At 35.1% G+C, this 21,962-nt stretch overlaps 1 protein-coding gene across 1 annotated transcript in view; it reads left to right on the forward strand.

The window, feature by feature from the left end:
• ADGRL3 (adhesion G protein-coupled receptor L3) overlaps positions 1–21,962 on the forward strand; it is a 984,355-nt gene that overhangs the window by 939,496 nt on the left and 22,897 nt on the right. Inside the window, exons 23-24 of the mRNA XM_088836367.1 lie at positions 4,705–4,830; positions 15,870–15,966. Of these exons, the coding sequence (XP_088692493.1) occupies positions 4,705–4,830; positions 15,870–15,966 (223 nt within the window). The remainder of the gene's footprint in view (positions 1–4,704; positions 4,831–15,869; positions 15,967–21,962) is intronic.

Here is a 21,962-nt window from a genome sequence, read left to right on the forward strand (position 1 = left end):
CCAACCATCTCATCCTCTGTTGCCCAATTCTCTTCTGACCTTAAATCTTTCCCAGAATCAGGGTCTTTTCCAAGGAGTCAGTTCTTCATATCAGGTGGCCAAACTATTTGGTGGCCAAAGGATTTCAGCTTCAGCATCAGTCCTCCCAATGAATATTTAGGAATGATTTCCCTTGGGATTCACTGGTTGGAACTCCTGGCAGTCCAAGGGACTCTCAAGAGTCTTCCACAATACCACATCTCAAAAGCATTAATTCTGTGGCACTCAACTTTCTTTATAGTCCAACTCTCACATCTGTACATAACTACTGGAAAATCATAGCTTTGACTAGATGGACCTTTCTCAACAATGTCTCTGCTTTTTAATACTAGGTTTGTCATAGCTTTTCTTCCAAGGAACAAGCATCTTTTAATTTCATGGCTGCAGTCACTATCTGCAGTGATTTGGGAGACCTCCAAAAAATAAAGTCTTTCACTGTTTCAATTTAAGTCAAACCTGAATGGTCTAGTTTTCCTACTTCCTTCAATATAAGTCTGAATTTGGCAATAAGGAGTTCATGATCTAGGCCACAGTCAGCTCCCGGTCTTGTTTTTGCTGACTGTATCAGTTCAGTTCAGTTCAGTTCAGTCCAGTCGCTCAGTCGTGTCCGACTCTCCGCGACCCCATGAATCACAGCACGCCAGGCCTCCCTATCCATCACCAACTCCCGGAGTTCACTCAAACTCATGTCCACAGAGTCGGTGATGCCATCCAGCCATCTCATTCTCTGTCTTCCCCTTCTCCTCCTGCCCCCAACCTTTCCCAGCATCAGAGTCTTTTCCAGTGAGTCAACTCGTCGCTGTATATAGACTCTCTAACTTTGGCTACAAATAATATAATCAATTTGATTTTGGTATTGACCATCTGGTGAAGTCCATGTGTAGAGTCATCTCTTGTGTGTTGAAAGAGAATGTTTTTACTATGACCAGGTATAGACAAGGGTTTATTTATGGGCTCACAATCTTTTCCATGGGGCTTGCACTGTGGGTCAGCTGGTAAAGAATTTGCCTGCAATGCAGGAGACCTGGGCTTGATCCCTGTGTTGGGAAGATCCCCTGGAAAAGGGAAAGGCTACCCACTCTAGTATTCTGGCCTGGTGAATCCATGGACTGTATAGTCCATGGGGTCACATAGAGTCAGGCAAGACTGAGTGACTTTCACTTCAGAGTCTGATCTTTTGTCTATTGATCTATTTTTCCAATACCATACTGTTGTGATTACTATAGTTTTGTGGTATGGTATGCAGTCTGCAATGTGATGCCTCCGTATTTGTTCCTTTTTCTCAGGATTGCTTTGGCTGTTTGGAGTCTTTGGTGGTTCTGTACACATTAAAGGATATCTTTTTCTGTATCTGTGAAAAATATTGGAACTTTTATAGAAACTGCATTGAACCTATGGACAACTTTGGTTCTTATGGACATTTTAACAGTCTTATTTCTTGTAGGAGGTTTTTCTTAAGCCATCTGACTGATTTCAATAATATGCTCATCTTATGTAGTTACTCATATTTGAGTAGAGGAATGTAAAATATTCCATTTTTGTGATCATTTGTTTTATAGGATTATTTGTTGATTGATTCAATTCATTAACAAAAAAAAAATAAACTTTGAATTGTCAGTCATTTTCTAGAGTGCAGGTTATATGATTGTGTCACCAGCATCTCTACTTTGTCATTAAGGTTGTCATGTTTTCTTTGTTGTTAACTCAATTATGTGAAACATCTCAGAAAGTTTCATAATTATTTTATTTCTAATCAGAGAGTATGAAAGAAGTATTCTTTGGGTAGGTATATTTTCTTTCCCATCTTTATATATTTTAGAACAACCTCATGTTGAATAATCACATGCAATATCTGATTGGGATAAGATGTTGTATTATGTGAAATAGTGGACTAGAATATGAAAATGACTAAACTGTAAAATAAATTATATTATAATCTGAAGAGATACCTCTCATGGAGGTGGTGCATGTTATTTTTGCTTTTTTCTTTTTAACATACATGCTCACCACTTCAGATCTAATCATATAAAAATAAAGTCTGTAATGATTCAGTAAGTAATATAGCTAAATGTGGGACTAGGTATCAATAGATAGCTTTATTTACTGGTTATTTATATCATCAGTTCAGAACGTTTAACCTTTTTTGGTAAATGTTCATGGTGAATTCCTGCTTATACAATATTGCTCCCTTTGTAAGTAACAGAAATGGAAGTGGTTCCCTTTCTTCTTCTCTCTCTAATAGTCCCTCTCTCCTCAAAATGTTTGTTTAGATTTAAATCACTTCACTAAAAAACACTTCTTCTTCTAAGGAGAAAAGCATCACTTTTTGAGTTCATTAGGAAAAACAAAATAGGATATAGGTTATGGTGAAAATTTAGGCTCTAGAAGATATTTCATATATTGAATACAAATTACTAAATTGTAATTGATAATGCTTCACTATGGGTGGAGATTATTTTAAGCTTCCTCAAATTCTAATTAAATATTTGTCCTCATTTTCTCCAGAGACAAAGAATGAGATAATCTAATAGATTACTTTAATAATATATAATGCCTTATGTTGGTTATATCAGTATTAGAAATGTGGCATCTTAGTGAGAGCTTTCTGATCATAGAGCACCCATTAGATTTGGATATTTTCACATAATGCATATCACTTAACCTTTTTGTCTTTCAGTTTACTTTCATTACTTAATCTTTTTAGCGTTCTTATTTGCAAAATGTCAGTAATAATTATTTCCCAGATTCATTTTGAGGGAGGAGCCTAGCATAGTACCTAGCAAAGAATGTTTAAGATGGAGAAGCTTCTTCATCTCACCCTCCCATCTCACCTTCACGCGTATCTTCAACACACACACACACACACACACACACACACACAGAAGCGGTCACAGACTTATTTTAAAAAACAAAATATGAATCAGCTTGTAAATAGTGAATAAAAATGATGATTTCTAATTAATGATAAATAGCATAAAAAACATGGTTAGAAACAATATAATTTAAATATATTAAAATATGTAATTTTGACATAACCAATGAAAGGCTTCAAAGATTAGCACATCATGCCTCTTTGTTCTGCTCACACTGAGCACCTTTTTTCTCTTATCTATCCTATCTTTCAACTTAATTCACTAAACCAACAAATTCCGACACATATATATATATATATTACTTTATATTTTAATTGAAGGATAATTGCTTACAGAATTTTGTTGATTTCTTTCAAACCTCAATTGAATCAGCCATAGGTATACATATGAAGATTATTTCAGAAGTCTTCTTCTCTGGGAAGCCTTTCTTGGTCCCTCTCTACTTCTATCAGGCACTCCTTCTCCATGCTTTGATTCACATGACTTTGTATAATTGTTCCTGTCACATAATTTAGTGAACGTGAGTTCTTCAAACAAATCTGAATATAGTCAGTTTCTGATTTTGCCATATTATAGATGGAATGAACTGTAATATATTGAGATAATGTTTAATTTCAAATACTAACTTCAATGTATCATACACACTCATTTTTCTAAATAACATTTCTCAGGAAAGCATGTTTTTATGTTTGTTTCAAATAATCTTGCATTGTCACAAATTCTGGAAACTATGAACTCATGTGAAACCAATGAAATGCTAAAGATAATATATATACAATATTATTTCATAATATAAAATTTGTGAATGTAAAACCTGTAAGTTATCCTATAATGAGTTTTAATGGATAAACAAGTAATTGGCATTTATTTTTCTTGATGTCACTAGTGGAGATATGATTTAAAACAATTTCTGTTTATCTTTGTAAGTCTTGTTTGATTAAGTTGATTTCCCCCAGAATTGTTAGGAAAGCAATCATATTTCTCTGTAATTATTTAATAGAACTATTTTGATGAAGGTCTTCCCTCATAGTTCAGTTGGTAAAGACTCTGTCTGCAATGCAGGAGACCCAGTTCAATTCCTGGGTTGGGAAGATTCCCTGGAGATGGAAATGGCAACCCATTCCAGAATTCTTGCCTGGAAAATTCCATTGACAGAGGAGACTGGCAGGCTATAGTCCGTGGGGTTGTAAGAGTTGGAGATGACTTAGTGACTAAACCACCACCATTTTGAGGGAATAAATTTTAAATATTTTGAATTTTATATTCTCAAATTTACAATTTGCCTCTTTTAAGAGAAATAAATTTCAAAGAAATATAAATTATTTTAAAATGCTTAGTGCAACACATTCTTTTTCTCTGCTCTGTCTTTAAATATTCTATTTCCTCTTTCTCTCTCACCTATTTCCATTTTCTCTTCTCTCTAACTTCCTGGCTAGACCTCTGCCTAAATAATAGCTGCACCAATAGGAATACTTTTATATCAGATCTATGAAACTAAAAATAGTATAGCAGAATCTTAAGTTTTTGTTTTTTCAACTAAGAGATTATATCATTATGGAGTGATTGGGCATATGTGTGTTTATGTGTTTTAAAAAGTCCAGTTATACAAATTTCAATCTTGACAGTATAGATATTATTTTATATTATAAAAAACATATAAAATATATTCTGAACAGACTTTCTTATTTATATCTGAAGGGCAAAATTTTTTTAATTATCTGAAAATAAAACACATTTTATATTTCTAACTGAAATGAATTCCTTGCTAATAGAAATTAATGTTTTTGACTAGGTACGAAAAGAGTATGGGAAATGCCTGCGAACACATTGCTGTAGTGGCAAAAGTACAGAGAGCTCCATCGGCTCAGGGAAAACATCTGGTTCTCGAACTCCCGGGCGCTACTCCACAGGCTCACAGGTAAACAATATTTGTTAATTAAAATGAAATAGCTCTTACCTGTATTCTATTATGAGTTGCTGTCCTTTCTTGAGGAGATTTATTTTCTATCCCAAGCATTTAACACAACACATTTCTGTTGTTTTGTTTTAGTGTGTCTCAAATGAGAATGGTTATGACAGAAATTTAAGAAACCAAACTGCAAAAAAATTTGAAGTTTAAAGTCTAAGTTTGCATAGTAATTCATGATTTCAGATTGTTCCTAGTTGAATGAAAAATGAAGGTGAGGAAAGGAATTTGGCATTTCACCTAAAATTCTAAGAAAGTAATATTTTGCATAAATGTTATTGAGTTAATTAATTCTTTTAACTAGTCTAATAATTCTTTATTGTATACTGAAAATATTTACTTATTAAGTAGTAGGTTTAATAGAAAGTTATAACTAATTTCATGTTGTATGCTAGTAGGTCAAAGGGCAATTCACAATACCAAAATGGCATCATTGATTTAACTGGTCAAAGTGCTTACTCCCATGAGTTCAGCTCTACAGTTTAGTTCAGTTCAGTCGCTCAGTCTTGTCCAATTCTTTATGACCCCATGAACTGAACCACATCAGGCCACCCTGTCCATCACCAACTCCCGGAGTTTACCCAAACTCATGTCCATTGAGTCAGTGATGCCATCAACCATCTCATCCTCTGTTGTCCCATTCTCCTCCTGCCTCAATCTTTCCCAGAATCAGGGTCTTTTCAAATGAGTCAGCTCTTCCCATCTGGTGGCCAAAGTATTGGAGTTTCAGCTTCAACATTAGCACTAGAAATATTAATAATGACTGTGTCATCCCTCTCAAAGGAAATTCTGAACTTTTAAGTAACTTGTCTTCCATTTTCCACACAATATCAGTCCAAAGATTATTATATAGAAATTTCAGCACCTCTCGGATGCTAAAATGCACCAAATAAAAGACATATGTGGGTCATGCATGAGTAAGTTTGAGTTCCAGTTACCAAACTAATATTTCTAAGAATATATGATTCAGTGGGAAAAGCAATCATTTTTGTAGTGTTATTAATTGAAATTTTCTGAAGAAGACTTGAATTGAAATTCCAAAATAAATTTATAAATCAAGAACATATTTTAACTCTATTAACTCAACCTTCTAAATTTATTCATTTTAATTTGGTAATTATATATATATACATATATAAAATAAAAAAGATAATTTGTTCTTTGACTAATTCCAATCGCCTTATAAATAAAAGAGGTACAGTATTCCTAATCAATTCCATTCATAAGCTTAGAAAATTAAATATACTAGTAACCTTTAATTATAATATCACTTGCCAAGAAAATATATCTGATTCTCTAAAACAGATACATTGTCAGGCTGGAAAGTTGTACACACTGAACTAGCACTCGAAAAACTCTTATAAACCAAAGATAATGAACAATATTCCCAGAAAATTTTTCATTACACTGAATGAGTTATGTTTTATTTTATAGATAAAACCACATATCTATTATCAATCTAATAGTTCCAATTTAACATTTTAAAACTAACATGTAACTGTCAAACCTATTAGTTATATGTTAGTTTTCGAATGTTTATTTTTATTTTGACAAGTTATCTTGACACTTAACAATCACAAATTATCATAATGATCATGGAACTTATTCCCAATATCAGTTCAGTTTAGTTCAGTTGCTCAGTCGTGTCTGACTCTTTGCGACCCCGTGATTCACAGCACGCCACACCGCCCTGTCCATCACAAACTCCCGGAGTTCACTCAAACTCATGCCCATCAAGTCGGTGATGCCATCCGGCCATCTCATTTTCTGTCGTCCCGTTCTCCTCTTGCCCCCAACCCCTCCCAGCATCAGAGTCTTTTCCAGTGAATCAACTTTTCGCATGAGGTGGCCAAAGTATTGGAGTTTCAGCTTCAGCATCAGTCCTTCCAATGAAAATCCAGGACTGATCTCCTTTAGAATGGACTGGTTGGGTCTCCTTGCAGTCCAAGGGACTCTCAAGAGTCTTCTCCAACATCACAGTTCAAAAGCATCAATTCTTCGGTGTTCAGCTTTGTTCGCAGTCTAACTCTCACATCCATACATGACCACTGGAAAAACCATAGCCTTGACTAGAAGGAACTTGTTGCAAAGTAATGTCTCTGCTTTTTAATATGCTATCTAGGTTGGTAGCCAAAGAATTGATGCTTTTGAACTGTGGTGCTTGAGAAGACTGTTCCGAGTCCCTTGGACTGCAAGGAGATCCAACCAGTCCATTCTAAAGGAGATCAATCCTGGGTGTTCATTGGAAGGACTGATGCTAAAGCTGAAACTCCAATACTTTGGCCACCTCATGTGACGAGTTGACTCAGTGGAAAAGAGTCTGATGCTAGGAGGGATTGGGGGTGGGAGGAGACGGGGACAACAGAGAATGAGATGGCTGGATGGCATCACCAGCTCGATGGACATGAGTTTGAGTGAACTCCGGGAGTTGGTGATGGACAGGGAGGCCTGGCATGCTGTGATTCATGGGGTCATGGAGAGTCGGACACGACTGAGCGACTGAACTGAACTAGGTTGGTCATAACTTTCCTTCCAAGGATTAAGCGTCTTTTAATTTCATGGCTGCAATCAGCATCCACAGTGATTTTGGAGCCAAAACAAATAAAGTCTGACACTGTTTCCCCATCTAATTCCCATGAAGTGATGGAACCAGATGCCATGATTTTAGTTTTCTGAATGTTGAGCTTTAAGCCAACTTTTTCACTCTCTTCTTTCACTTTCATCAAGAGGCTTTTTAGTTCCTCTTCACTATCTGCCATAAGGATGGTATCATCTGCATATCTTAGGTTATTGATATATCTCCCAGCAATCTTGATTCCAACTTGGGCTTTTTCCAGCCCAGCGTTTCTCATGATGTACTCTGCATATAAGATAAAAAAGCAGGGTGACAATATACAACCTTGACGTACTCCTTTTCCTATTTGGAACCAGTCTGTTGTTCCATGTCCAGTTCGAACTGTTGCTTCCTGACCTGCATATAGGTTTCTCAAGAGGCAGGTCAGGTGGTCTGGTATTCCTATCTCTTTCAGAATTTTCCACAGTTTCTTGTGATCCACACAGTCAAAGGCTTTGGCATAGTCAATAAAGCTGAAATAGTTGTATTTCTGGAACTCTCTTGCTTTTTCCATGATCCAGTGGATGTTGGCAATTTGATCTCTGGTTCCTCTGCCTTTTCTAAAACCAGCTTGAACATCTGGAAATTCACGGTTCATGTATTGCTGAAACCAGGCTTGGAGAATTTCGAGCATGTGAGATGAATGCAATTGTGTGGCAGTTTGAGCATCCTTTGGCATTGCCTTTCTTTGGGATTGGAATGAAAACTGACCTTTTCCAGTCCTGTGGCTACTGATGAGTTTTCCAAATTTGCTGACATATTGAGTGTAGCACTTTCATAGCATCATCTTTCAGGATTTGAAATAGCTCAACTGGAAATCCATCACCTCCACTAGCTTTGTTCATAGTGATGCTTTCTAAGGCACACTTGACTTCACATTCCAAGTGTCTGGCTCTAGGTGAGTGATCACACTATAGCGATTATCTTGGTCGTGAAGATCTTTTTTGTACAGTTCTTCTGTGTATTCTGGCCACCTCTTCTTGATATCTTCTGCTTCTGTTAGATCCATACCATTTCTGTCCTCTATCGAGCCCATCTTTGCCTGAAATGTTCCCTTAGTATCTCCAATTTTCTTGAAGAGATCTCTAGTCTTTCCTATTCTGTTGTTTTCCTCTATTTCTTTGCACTGATTGCTGAGGAAGGCTTTCTTATCTATCCTTGCTATTCTTTGGAACTCTGCATTCAGATGCTTATATCTTTCCTTTTCTCCTTTGCTTTTCGCTTCTCTTCTTTCCACAGCTATTTGTAAGGTTTCCCTGGACAGCCATTTTGCTTTTTTGCCTTTCTTTTCCATGGGGATGGTCTTGATTCCTGTCTCCTGTACAATGTCAGGAACCTCCATCCATAGTTCATCAGGCACTCTGTCATATCTAGTCCCTTAAATCTATTTCTCACTTCCACTGTATAATCATAAGGGATTTGATTGAGGTCATATCTGAATGGTCTAATGGATTTCCCTACTTTCTTCAATTTAAGGCTGAATTTGTCAATAAGGAGTTCATGATCTGAGCCACAGTCAGCTCCTGGTCTTGTTTTTGCAAACCGTATAGAGCTTCTCCATCTTTGGCTGCAAAGAATGTAATCAGTCTGATTTCGGTGTTGACTATCTGGTGATGTCCATGTGTAGAGTCTTCTCTTGTGTTGTTGGAAGAGGGTGTTCGCTATGACCAGTGCGTTCTCTTGGCAAAACTCTATTTGCCTTTGCCCTGCTTCATTCCATGCTCCAAGACCATATTTGCCTGTTATTCCAGGTGTTTCTTGACTTCCTACTTTTGCATTCCAGTCCCCTATAATGAAAAGGACATCTTTTTTGGGTGTTAGTTCTAAAATGTCTTGTAGGACTTCATGGAACCATTCAACTTTGGCTTCTTCAGCGTTACTGGTTGGGGCATAGGCTTGGATTACTGTAATATTGAATGGTTAGAAGTAATGCTAAACAAATGCACAACTCTGTTCTAACATAATGCATGAAGCTCCGAAATATTATGATTTCACTGAAGACATTTGTCAATAAAAAGGCTGTGGGATAACAGTTGATGAGCTCAGTTTTATGAAAGGAATGCAGAAACAAATCAAGTTAAATGACATACAGAATCTCAGAAATTTCAATTTAAAATTGTTGAAAAGATTGTTACAAAAAAGAGAGGTAAGAATTTAAGAGGTGGAAAATGAAGGACTGGATCACAAGAAGGTCATACAGAAAGTATCTGGGTGTGCCTTCGCTCTTACACGAAACTTGGATTCTGAATGACAATTTACTAGTCCTGACTCAGAAATCTCAGTCCATCTAATTTGATACATTTGCTTTCTTAATTTACAACTTTGCAACCTTACTCAGGCATAGAAATAATAAAATAAATTCAAATTCTAAATAATTGCCTATTATTTGTGGAAATGGTTGGTAATCACTTATAAAAGATTGGTTTATAAAAACTCTGAACTGAAGTATTGTACTTTCCACCTTGACCTTTCTTTAATTGTTCTGTCATCTATTTTCATTTGTTTTATTGAAATTGTAGATGTATTTACTTTTGCTATACAGTATTTTAAACAAAAAATATATGTACCATAGATTAAATTGTGAAGTGTAGTAATAAAATCAACACCTGTGAACTCACCATCAAACTTAGGAAATAGAGTATTTGCCATATGTTTTTCCCTTCTTGAAACTTCTCCCTAAGTAATCCCTGTTTCTCCCTACCAGAGACAATCTACTAACCTCTGTTCGTCATTTTCATGACTTTTTCTAAAAATGTCTTCACCTCTCCAAAAGATGTTCATTACTTCACCTTCTTAAAATACTTCTTTAAAATGGTATCTTATTGTGTGTAATCTTCTGCAACTTGCTTTATTCACTGGTATATTCTAAAGCTTGTCCTGGTCCTTTCCACAAACATTTAAGTATAAACTAAATGCTATATATATTATATATTTTTCTCTGCTTGAAATACTTTCCCCTTTTCCTTTTTCAATTATTATTTGTTATAGTGTAATAAGTTCTAATCTCCTAAATCAGGAGCCAAATGATTGAAGTCAAATATTGGTTATACCACTTATTAGGTCTGTGATATTGTACATGTTTAACCTCTAAATGTCAATTTTGTAATGAATAGGAGAGTACATACCTCAGGGAATTCTTGGGTGATTTCAGTGAGTGAATACATGAAAAACACATGATAGAACCTAGAAGAATTAATTGAAATATTTGTCATATTTATAATATATATTTTATATACACACACAATAATTATTATATATAAGGTACCATTTCAGGTGAACAAAAAAAGGACAGAATTTTTATTTTACTTTTCTCTTTTGGCTGCATCATGTGGCCAATGGAATCTTAGTTCCCTGACCAGGAATTGAACCTGGGCCCTCAGCAGTGAAAGAGTGGATTCCTAACCATTCAACCACCAGGGATTTCCCAAACTTTCTGTTTTTCTAGAGCCTCAAACCTAAATGCAGACATTGGACATTATTGTTGGGACATTAAATATAAATATAAGAAATAACTATATTATAATAATTTGTTGTATGTAGAAAATGGTAAAACTCAGAGGGCAAAAAGTTGCAGAGTTGGGTGCATGAAATACAATTCTATATAAGATGATCAAGTTAGGTCTCTTTAAGGAGAAAGTATTTGAGCAAGGATTGAAAGAGATGTAAGAGTTATCCATACCAGTATCTGGGGAAAGAGTACTCCATGCAGAAGAAATAATCATACAAAACCTAAGGCAGAAGCGTGTTTGGCTTGTTAAGTAACAGCAGGGGAACAGGTGTGGCAAGCCCAGGTTGAAAGACTAATAGAAGATAATAATAATAGAAGATAATGGGGCCAGCTCAAATAAATGTCACCTAAAAACAGGCAGGCTTCCCAGGTGGCTCAATGATAAAGAATTTGCCTGTCAATGCAGAAGTCACAGGAGACATCGGTGGGCAAGAGCCTCTGGAGGAAGAAAACGACAACCCACTCCCTATTCTTGCCTGGAAAATTCTATGGACAGAGGAGCCTGGCAGGCTACAGCCCATGGAGTCATAGAGTTAGACACAATTGAGCACACGTGCAAAAATGATCATAATTTCATCAACTCTCAGTTGAGATGTAACTTCTTCACTGCAATGTTCTCAGATTTCCTAGACAAGGACATATTCTTTTGTTATATGCACCTAAAATTTATTTTAATTGTGTATCATAATAGACATTAACAAAACCACACATAATTTAAGTGTATAGCACATTGATTTATCCTTCCCCAGATCAATTATTAGAATATTGGCAGTAACTTAGAAACCTTTGAATGCTTCTTAATCAGTCATCTCAAGACATAATCACTAACTTAACTTTTAACAGTAGCTTTTCTTTTGCATGTGTTGGATACTTATCCACATGAAATCATCCAGTATGTATTCTTTTACATGTTTTCCTTCTTTCCTCGGGCATTATGTTGCTGCAGGAGACTATGTTGCTCTTTTATTTTCATTACTATGTGTGTTCCATCTGTTCAGTTGTGTCCGATCTTTGTGACTTCATGGACTGTTGCCCACCAGGCTCATCGGTCCTTGGGATTCTCCAGGCAAGAATACTGGAATGGGTTGCCATACCCTCCTCCAGAGGATCTTCCCAACCACCGGATTGAACCTGTGTCTGCCTGCATTTCCTGCATTACAAGCAGATTCTTTACCCACTGAGACATCTGGGAAGCCCTTCATGAATATACGTTATTCTATGATTTATGTGTCCATCCTACCATTGACAGTCATTTGAATTATTCTCAGTTTTCAGCTATAATTAGTAATGCATCTATAAAGATTCATGGACATATTGTACTTTTGCATTTATTTTGTTAATTTATATGTGATTAATCTGTCACCTAAATCAAATCCCTTATGATTATACAGTGGAAGTGAGAAATAGATTTAAGGGACTAGATCTGATAGATAGAGTGCCTGAAGAACTATGGACGGAGGTTCCTGACATTGTACAGAAGACAGGGATCAAGACCATCCCCATGGAAAAGGAAGGCAAAAAAGCAAAATGGCTGTCCAGGGAAGCCTTAAAAATAGCTGTGGAAAGAAGAGAAGCGAAAAGCAAAGGAGAAAAGGAAAGATATAAGCATCTGAATGCAGAGTTCCAAAGAATAGCAAGGACAGATAAGAAAGCCTTCCTCAGCGATCAGTGCAAAGAAATAGAGGAAAACAACAGAATAGGAAAGAATAGAGATCTCTTCAAGAAAATTAGAGATACCAAGGGAACATTTCATGCAAAGATGGGCTCGATAAAGGACAGAAACGGTATGGACCTAACAGAAGCAGAAGATATTAAGAAGAGGTGGCCAGAATACACAGAAGAACTGTACAAAAAAGATCTTCACGACCAAGATAATCGCTATAGTGTGATCACTCACCTAGAGCCAGACATCTTGGAATGTGAAGTCAAGTGTGCCTTAGAAAGCATCACTGTAAACAAAGCTAAAGGAGGTGATGGATTTCCAGTTGAGCTATTTCAAATCCTGAAAGATGATGCTATGAAAGTGCTGCAATCAATATGCCAGCAAATTTGGAAAACTCATCAGTGGCCACAGGACAGGAAAAGGTCAGTTTTCATTCCAATCCCAAAGAAAGGCAATGCCAAAGGATGCTCAAACTGCCACACAATTGCATTCATCTCACATGCTAGTAAAATCATGATCAAAATTGTCCAAGCCAGGCTTCAGCAATATGTGAACCGTGAATTTCCAGATGTTCAAGCTGGTTTTAGAAAAGGCAGAGGAACCAGAGATCAAATTGCCAACATCTGCTGGATCATGGAAAAAGCAAGAGAGTTCCAGAAATACAGCTATTTCAGCTTTATTGACTATGTCAAAGCCTTTGACTGTGTGGATTACAATCAACTGTGGAACATTCTGAAAGAGATGGGAATACCAGACCACCTGACCTGCCTCTTGAGAAACTTGTATGCAGGTCAGGAAGCAACAGTTCGAACTGGACATGGAACAACAGACTGGTTCCAGATAGGAAAAGCAGTACACCAAGGCTGTATATTGTCACCCTGCTTATTTAACTTATATATAGAGTACATCATGAGAAACACTGGGCTGGAAGAAACACAAGCTGGAATCAAGATTGCCCGGAGAAATATCAATAACCTCAGATACGTAGATGACACCACTCTTATGGCAGAAAGTGAAGAGGAACTCGAAAGCCTCTTGATGAAAGTGAAAGAGGAGAGTAGAAAATTTGGCTTGAAGCTCAACATTCAGAAAACTAATTTCATGGCATCTGGTCCCATCAGTTCATGGAAAATAGATGGGGAAACAGTGAAAGCAGTGTCAGACTTTATTTGTTTCAGCTCCAAAATCACTGCGGATGCTGATTGCAGTCATGAAATTAAAAGACACTTACTCCTTGGAAGGAAAGTTATGACCAACCTAGATAGCATATTAAAATGCAGAGACATTACTTTGCCAACAAAGGTCCATCTAGTCAAGGCTATGGTTTTTCCAGTGGTCATGTATGGATGTGAGAGTTGGACTGTGAAGAAATCTGAACGCCAAAGAATTGATGCTTTTGAACTGTGGTGTTGGAGAAGATTCTTGAGAGTCCCCTTGGACTGCAAGGAGATCCAACCAGTCCATCCTTAACGAGATCAGTCCTGGGTATTCATTGGAAGGACTGATGCTAATGCTGAAACTCCAATATTTTTGCCACCTCATGCGAAGAGTTGACTCACTGGAAAAGAGTCTGATGCTGGGAGGGATTGGGGACAGGAGGAGAAGGGGACGACAGAGAGTGAGATGGCTGGATGGCATCACCGATTCGATGGACATGAGTTTGAGTGAACTGCAGGAGTTGGTGATGGACAGGGAGGCCTGGCCTGCTGTGATTCATGGGATCACAAAGAGTTGGACACGACTGAGCGACTGAACTGAACTGAACTGAAGTGAACCAATAAAACAAATGTTAGAAATTGATTCCCAGTATTTCAGTTTGAATTTTGTAGTATTTTTCAATAGAAACATTTTTTAAGTGTCAGTTTTATTGCATCGTTTTTCTTATTGTACTTTTATTGTTTTTGCTTTGTTTGTATGTGTAATATGTGTATTTTCTGACCTATATAACAAAATAGACAGTATTTCCAAAGGATAAACATGACCCAATATTCACAAAACCAGTCATCTAATATTTGAGGATTAGATACTCCTATTGTTTGAGTTCAAATATATTTGGAACATAACCCTTTTGTGAGCTTGGTTTCACCATTAGTAGTAGTTAGTACCTGTTAGTATTATAACGTTTTCATTCTTGGAAAAGCTTCTGAAAATATCTGTTTCCTGTTCACAAGACTATTTCCTTTTTGATCCCTAACTCTAAATAAGTAATTAAACAGTAAACCAAAAAAAAGTCTCCCCCCACAATGGAAAAATACTGTTCTGCTTTCTTGAATTATCAGACACTTAGAGAATTGAATTTTAGAGTATATATAATGATGTAAGAATTTCAGTTATCTATAAAACTTCCTACTTTATGGAAATGAATAAAGATCAATTGACTTCATTTCCTTCAAAAGATAGAAAAGTCAAGATAGTATGTAACCTGTAAAATTAAATTGATATTCTTACAAAATTTATAGAAAATATTAAGTTTAGTAGCGTCTTAATAATACTCTATGTTCTTTTCATCCCAAACTATTTCTTCTTATAAGATTCTGAATTAAGTAAATTTTTTGTTACTAAAGCTTCAATTTAATGCACTATTAAATATTACATTCCCATAAAATTACAGTGAACATAATTTGTTTTACCTTAGAAATGAAAATTACTAAATTCTGTCTAGAGTACACTTCTATGTATCTTCATATGTAACTTTTAAATTGGCATATGATATTACATTTGGGGTTTCCTTGGTGGCTCAGTTGGTAAAGAATCCTCCTGCTACGCAGGAGACTGCCTGCAACACAGGAGACACGGGTTTGATCCCTGGGTCAAGAAAATTCCCTGAAGAAGGAAATGGCAACCCACTCCAGTGTTCTTGCCTGGAAAATTCTATGGACATAGGAGCCTGGTGGGCACAGTCCATAAGGTTGCGAAGCATCAGACACAGCTGACCAACTAAACCACCACCATTACATTTATATTTTTTCATAGTTATAATGACTTCTGGCATAGGCATTTAAGAATACACTTAATAAAAACCAATGATTGTCATTAATTTAATTCCTGATGTTCTCATGCTCCTGTACTACAAGCATGTGGAAGCTCTGTATTTTCCAGATGCCAGAAATAAAAGCCTCATATAAGCCTGTGTTACAGAAATAAAAAAAGAGTGACTTGTGTGAAGGTTCACTGTGTGGTGATTTTATTTCCTTTTCTTCATCCAGAGCCGAATTCGTAGAATGTGGAATGATACGGTCCGAAAGCAGTCAGAGTCTTCCTTCATTACTGGAGATATAAACAGTTCAGCGTCACTCAACAGAGGTAATTAGAAATAATTATTCATATTTACTCTTTTTGTGATTACTTTAAGAAGTTCCTAAATGCATTGCTTTATTTGCAACTTCTGGACTTTGTTCCATGTAATAGGAATATTGCAAAGATATAAAACGTGGTTGAGTGTAGCAGTGTATTCCATTATTCCTAAGGCTTCTTTTTTCAATCCTGAATTTTCAGATCTTTTCTGAAAGTAACTTAAAAAGTGAGAAATTTCTTTCTCTAATCATCTGCCACTGCTATAAACTGCTGAGTTGTCAGGCCTCATTGGAAGCTGTGAAAATGGCCAATTATATGGCTCTATAGTCTGCTAAGCATCATAGAGTTCCACATTGTCCCAGGTATAGAGCAGTTTCTTAGTCTTCTTAGAAGTAAAATTATACTGTCTAATATACTTAAGGCAACCTGTGTATTTGTGGAAAAATCCCATCTAATCTTAATATCAAAAAGATGTGCTCAGATAATTTGGATATTTAAAGATACAGAAGGAAAAACCCACTATATGTAAATTTTATATATATATATATGTATATAATAATTCTTTCGGTGTATATATGCTTCTGGTTAAAATGTTTCTGGAATATCAGTTAGATTTTAAAAATGATGTTCCCTTAATCTACTATTTTGTTTGTACTTGATCTTTCTTATTCCCTCTGTCTCGCTCCCTCTCACTTTCTCCCTCTCCTCCCCCTCCCCATCGTAAATGTATGTGTGAGTGTGAGAGAGAGATTAAAATTAAATTGACTGCAGTAAAAATGGGTAGAAACAATGTTTGTGCAGAGTTGGGGTACACTACAGTCTGTGCTGGGAAATCTTTAGAACATAGTTTTATCTGGGGGAGGGTGCTGGCATCAGCACGTTTTAATCAGACTGTCCTAAAACAGACATTTTTTTGATGCATACATTTGGTGGTTATTTTCATGATTTCTTATGATCAATATTGTTATTTTTATTAGTGCTAAACTAGAATTCTTGCTTTAAACCTGCTTCTGTCTACTTTTTGTTACATCGAATGCTACTTAGAAACAACTAATTTACTAATTATGGCTTATGATTAAGAATGATTCAATACTGGTGTTCTTGATTACTTTTAGTCCAATAAGTTGCATCTTATTTATATAAAAGAAGTTATAACAAGTAGTGTCTAAGTTAAATTTGATTTATGGATTCATCCATGTTGTATAAATCTTGGTTGACTTCCATGCTTATATGTGTGGTAGTGATAAAGTAACTATAACCTCGTGATGATATTAAATTTTTTACAACACTTTTGCTTATGTTAGAACAGTGAGTGCAAATATTCTTCCAAATATGAAGAAAATACATTAAAATAAAACAATTACCTTCCTGTATTTTATTTCATTTTCAGTTTATTTTACATAGTATCTCACAAGTGTTCTCTTTTTAAGTTTACTTTTATGATTAGTTTTATGAAAATTTAAATATGAATACTCTTAACTCTTTGACATACTTTCTAAATCAGAGCATATATATTATCTACACATGCCTCCAAAGTTTAGGAAATAAATTGCTTTCATAGTGACAGATTTTCTTTTTACTTTAAATAATACATAGAAATAATACATTGAAAATGTATAGTATGTTCCTTTAAGAAAACTATTATTTTATTAAAAGCTATTCTTATTAATAAGATTTTTCTTAGGAGTATCTTGCATCTAATGATCACAGAAACCACAGAATGTGTTATTTAAACAAAAGATGAGATTTGATTGTAATAATGCACCATTTATTTGCTTACTGTGAAGACAGAGAAAACATGTAAACTACTTGGCTTAGCATTGTGATCTAGATTTATACTGACATTAAAGCATGTAGCTTTATTAAAAATTATTTTAAATGAATAATTTTTATGACCTTGATTTTAAAGTCAATTGCATTATGTAAGATTGCTTTGCCCTTTTTAGTTCCTTCTCAGAGGTTTCATCAACTTGGAATATGTACTATGTATGACTAGGTCAATTTAAAATATATTTAAAGAAAATAATAATATTTTATATTGTCTGATTATATATTAAATCTGTTTTTAAAAGTCTTTAGTTTTAAAGGATACTTCTTAAAGTTATTGAAGAAAGGGTACAAAATTTCTTGTGATATCCAGTAAGTTATTTGATGATGACTTTGGGGAGAGGGTAAAACTGACTTTATGATTTGTTTGAAGTAAGCCTATGCAGTGATCTTTTCCTTCAGGATATATATTCTTCCTTTCACTCAGTGACTTTAATGGGGAGACATCACAGTGATCTTCCTGATCTCCTATATTAATTTCCTAGTCCCCTGAGTCAGAAACTCCTCATTTTATTCTCATCTCATTATTTTTTATCTTAGATGAGTGCAGTACTTTAAAATTTTATTTCTTCATATTATATCTCTGAAGCTAGTCTTTAACTTCCTTCTTTAATCTTGTCTTGTTCCCCAGGGTCCTATCTTCCCTGCATTCAGGCGTGTGTATCATATTTAGGTAGGTGGCATATAAGATTCACGCTTCCAGATAAATACTTCAGTCACCTCAGCAGCATAATTATTTACATCTATGTATTCAAAAGATTATATTCTCTATTATTAAAACCATTAGGCACTACATCTTTACATCTTCATATATTCTAACTTCCCATTCATTCTTAGTTTCTTACAGTTATAATTTTTTAATTTCCAACTTCATTTTCCTTTCTTTCTAAATTAGATATCTTAAATATCTTGTTTGTCTTTAGAGTGTTTCTGACCTTTGAAAACTACAAGAAGTTGTCTAAAAATTAGTCCTATTTCAATTCAGAATTTTTCTATTCATACCACTGTCCAATTCATTAAAACAAAATTATCTTAAAATTCTGTATGTCTTATCATCTATTCTTCCAAATAAGAACCATTATTATCATCTTTGGGATTCATTAAGAATAAAACATCTACCATGCGGTGAATAAATCCTTCTCAATGGTTTATGTTTTTTCAAATCATCTCTAACGTTTGGTTCTTGAACCAACTAGCTATATCCTATGTATCAGATTATCTGTCTAGAATCCCCAATGTGATAAATTTGATTACTATTAGGATTGTATTCCTTTGAATCAAGCAACACTTTGGAAGATTTATTGATCATTTTCAAATTTATGAAATCATTCTTATATGTTCTCTTGGGGATTTTGTTATTTGGTCACCTCATCTCTTTAAAAGCTTTCATTACATTGTCCTTGGAATATCTATGGATTTTGAAGATGTTTTCCAAGTGTTCCCTATACATTTTCAGACATTTTTCTTCTGATAACTTGTTTGCCACAATGCTACACACTCATACAAATCCAGAATTTCCTGAAGCCAATTCCCCAAATTCCAGAACTAACATCAAGTTAATTTCACCCATACCACTGTATGCACAGGGAGAAGGAGATTTTTGAGAGCCCTGAGGTGATGGTTGTTTACAGAGTTTCAGAGAAAGTTAACTCTGATCCAAGCCATGTTTCACAAACCCCACAGAATGGTTTGTTCCTTTGTTCATTTAAATATATACAATTTGCATATACCATGAAGTCATCCTTAGTTCCCAAGCTGCTCCCAAGACAATGGAATGCTAACTCAAATTTTTGGTAGCTCAAAATTCCTGATAGTAGTAGAAACAATTTGTAGCTAAGGTTAGGTTTCCCACCTGTATCCCCTACCCACAGTCTCTACTGACCAAACTGTATTCTGAGTGATTTCGATTAGCAAAGTTAAGTTTGATCCAAATATGTAGCATTTGATAAGAAATTCTCTGGTAGTTCAGTTATAATAATTGTAACACGTTTCCACTCTTTTTGTAGATTTATATAGAAATTGGGATATTTTCTGAAATGAGATCTTATTAGGCTCTATCATCATGAATAATATTTACATTATCATTTTGTTTATCATTTTCTTTTTGTTTAATAAGTTGAATTGACATCAGAAATTTCTATTTAAAATCAAGGTTTGGTAGGTAGCTGCTACCAATATGTCTGAATTATCAAAAGGTGCCTCCACCCGTGCCCCCACCCCCAGCTGTGGATTGCAAAAATGTGCCCCATTTGAGTGGGAGAACCACCAAAAAGGCATTTCTCCTTCTGGAACAATGACTTGGCTAGTACTGTGAATTTTATTTTCCCCTACTTCCCATTCTCCATCCCATCAACATCCCACACAATGTAGATTTTTCTTCATGGAGATATGACTGGGAAAGCTGTATTTATGTAAGCCAAGTTTAAGTCTTATATGGCAGAAGAATGTCTAATCTGTAGCTGTGTTTTACATAACAGTTTTGATTATGGAGTGTTAACCTAGGAACTTTCAGTAAAGTTGCTGAACTTTTCAGTGTCTTTGCAGTAGGGATATAAATGGTACCCATTTCAGAGGGACCTTGAAAGGACTGAGTTAATATATCATAGTTGCTTACAACATGCCAGGAACATAATAAGTACTATTATTATTATTGTATTCACAAGTTCATTAATATTTTCTAACAAATGAAAACTGATTCTTGCCAATGCTCTCAAGTAATCAGATGTTAAAATTCATCATTCATTGCAAAGGTTTCTTTCACTTTGTAGTTTCTACTAATAGGTGGGAGGAATGATGTAATTACCTGAATCTCAAGTAAAGGAAACAATTTACCTAATATGGTGCTCCCCTTAACGCTAACAAAAGGAAATAAACTAATAAAACTGAATTGTCTCTTTTGAATTAAAAATTAAATGCAAATTACACATGCATAGTTGCATTTTCTATTTTTGATTTGTATCTGTATTTTAGCAATGAGGAAATAAAGGTAAAATATTTTTTCTCCCTACCTTAGATGGTATAAGCAAGCATAACCTTCTCTTTCCTCCAAGCCCTCCTGTGCTTCAGAGGCTTGCAGACACTAGCTCAATATAGACAGGTCCTCTAGATAACCAGATGCATAGCAGAGTAGGAATATGACTTGTTCCCTTTTTAAATTTGTGTCTTATCAGAACCTATATTGTCTTTCCCAGGAGGTTGGTCACAGGGACAGATGAAACTTCATGAGAAATCACTGGCTGTCTCCTTAATATTTAGGCTACTAAACATTTTATTTTTATATTTTTAAAGAAAAATGAAAAGATATAAGTGGTATTTCACTGTAATTAATGATTTATATATATTAAAACTACTAGGGTGAATACTCAAACTCATTCACTTCACCTTATTAATGTCAGTAAGTATAATTTGGATTATATGCATATGATTTGTCTTATTGCCCCCAAAGCCTTGCTGTTTTGAAGGATTATAAAATCATTGGCTGTAAATATTAACCAGATTCTAATATAATCTGATATCTATTTCTGACATTAGTTGACACCGTTAATCATATGCCTAAGAGAACTTGCATAGCTAACAGATCAGACTGGGCTATATAACAAATTACTTTGTTGTGAATAAGTATTATGATGACATGAGTGCAAATGTGGTAAGTATCCTATGCATGGACACATTTTTTATTTAAGATTCACCATTTTATTTGTATCTAGTATTTTTTACTTTTATGTTTGTGATTGTTAATGAGGCAACAGTGATTTCTGTGTTTCTTTCCTTTCTATGTGTCTTCAATATTCCTAAAGTATATGATAAAATAAGAGTATCTCCTGTTGTAGGAAATTCAGTTCAATACACAAAAGCAGAATGGATACAGATTTTAAGGGTGAAATATTGCATCAAATAGATAATGTAGCAATGCTACTAATAACCTGATTCCTTGATTCCTCGAGGAAGACCAAATAACTTTCAGAATTAACTTTCCATTGCAATATGAGATATATTAAATATTGATCTCTAGTCGGTCTGGGGCATATGTTCTTGCTATAAATTGTTAGCAGGAACTGAAAAATAAAAACCTTTAAAATGGTTGCCCAGTGAGTCCTACTTATGTTTTGTTTTTAACTTTGTCCCTTTGTTAGGAATCCTTGAAACCATCCAGGCTGTCCCCGCCAATTATACAATAG

This window comes from Moschus berezovskii, chromosome 5 (assembly GCF_049115385.1).
Source record: "Moschus berezovskii isolate FMDL1 chromosome 5, NW_MosBer_1.0, whole genome shotgun sequence".
In the NCBI taxonomy this organism is placed as follows: domain Eukaryota; kingdom Metazoa; phylum Chordata; class Mammalia; order Artiodactyla; family Moschidae; genus Moschus; species Moschus berezovskii.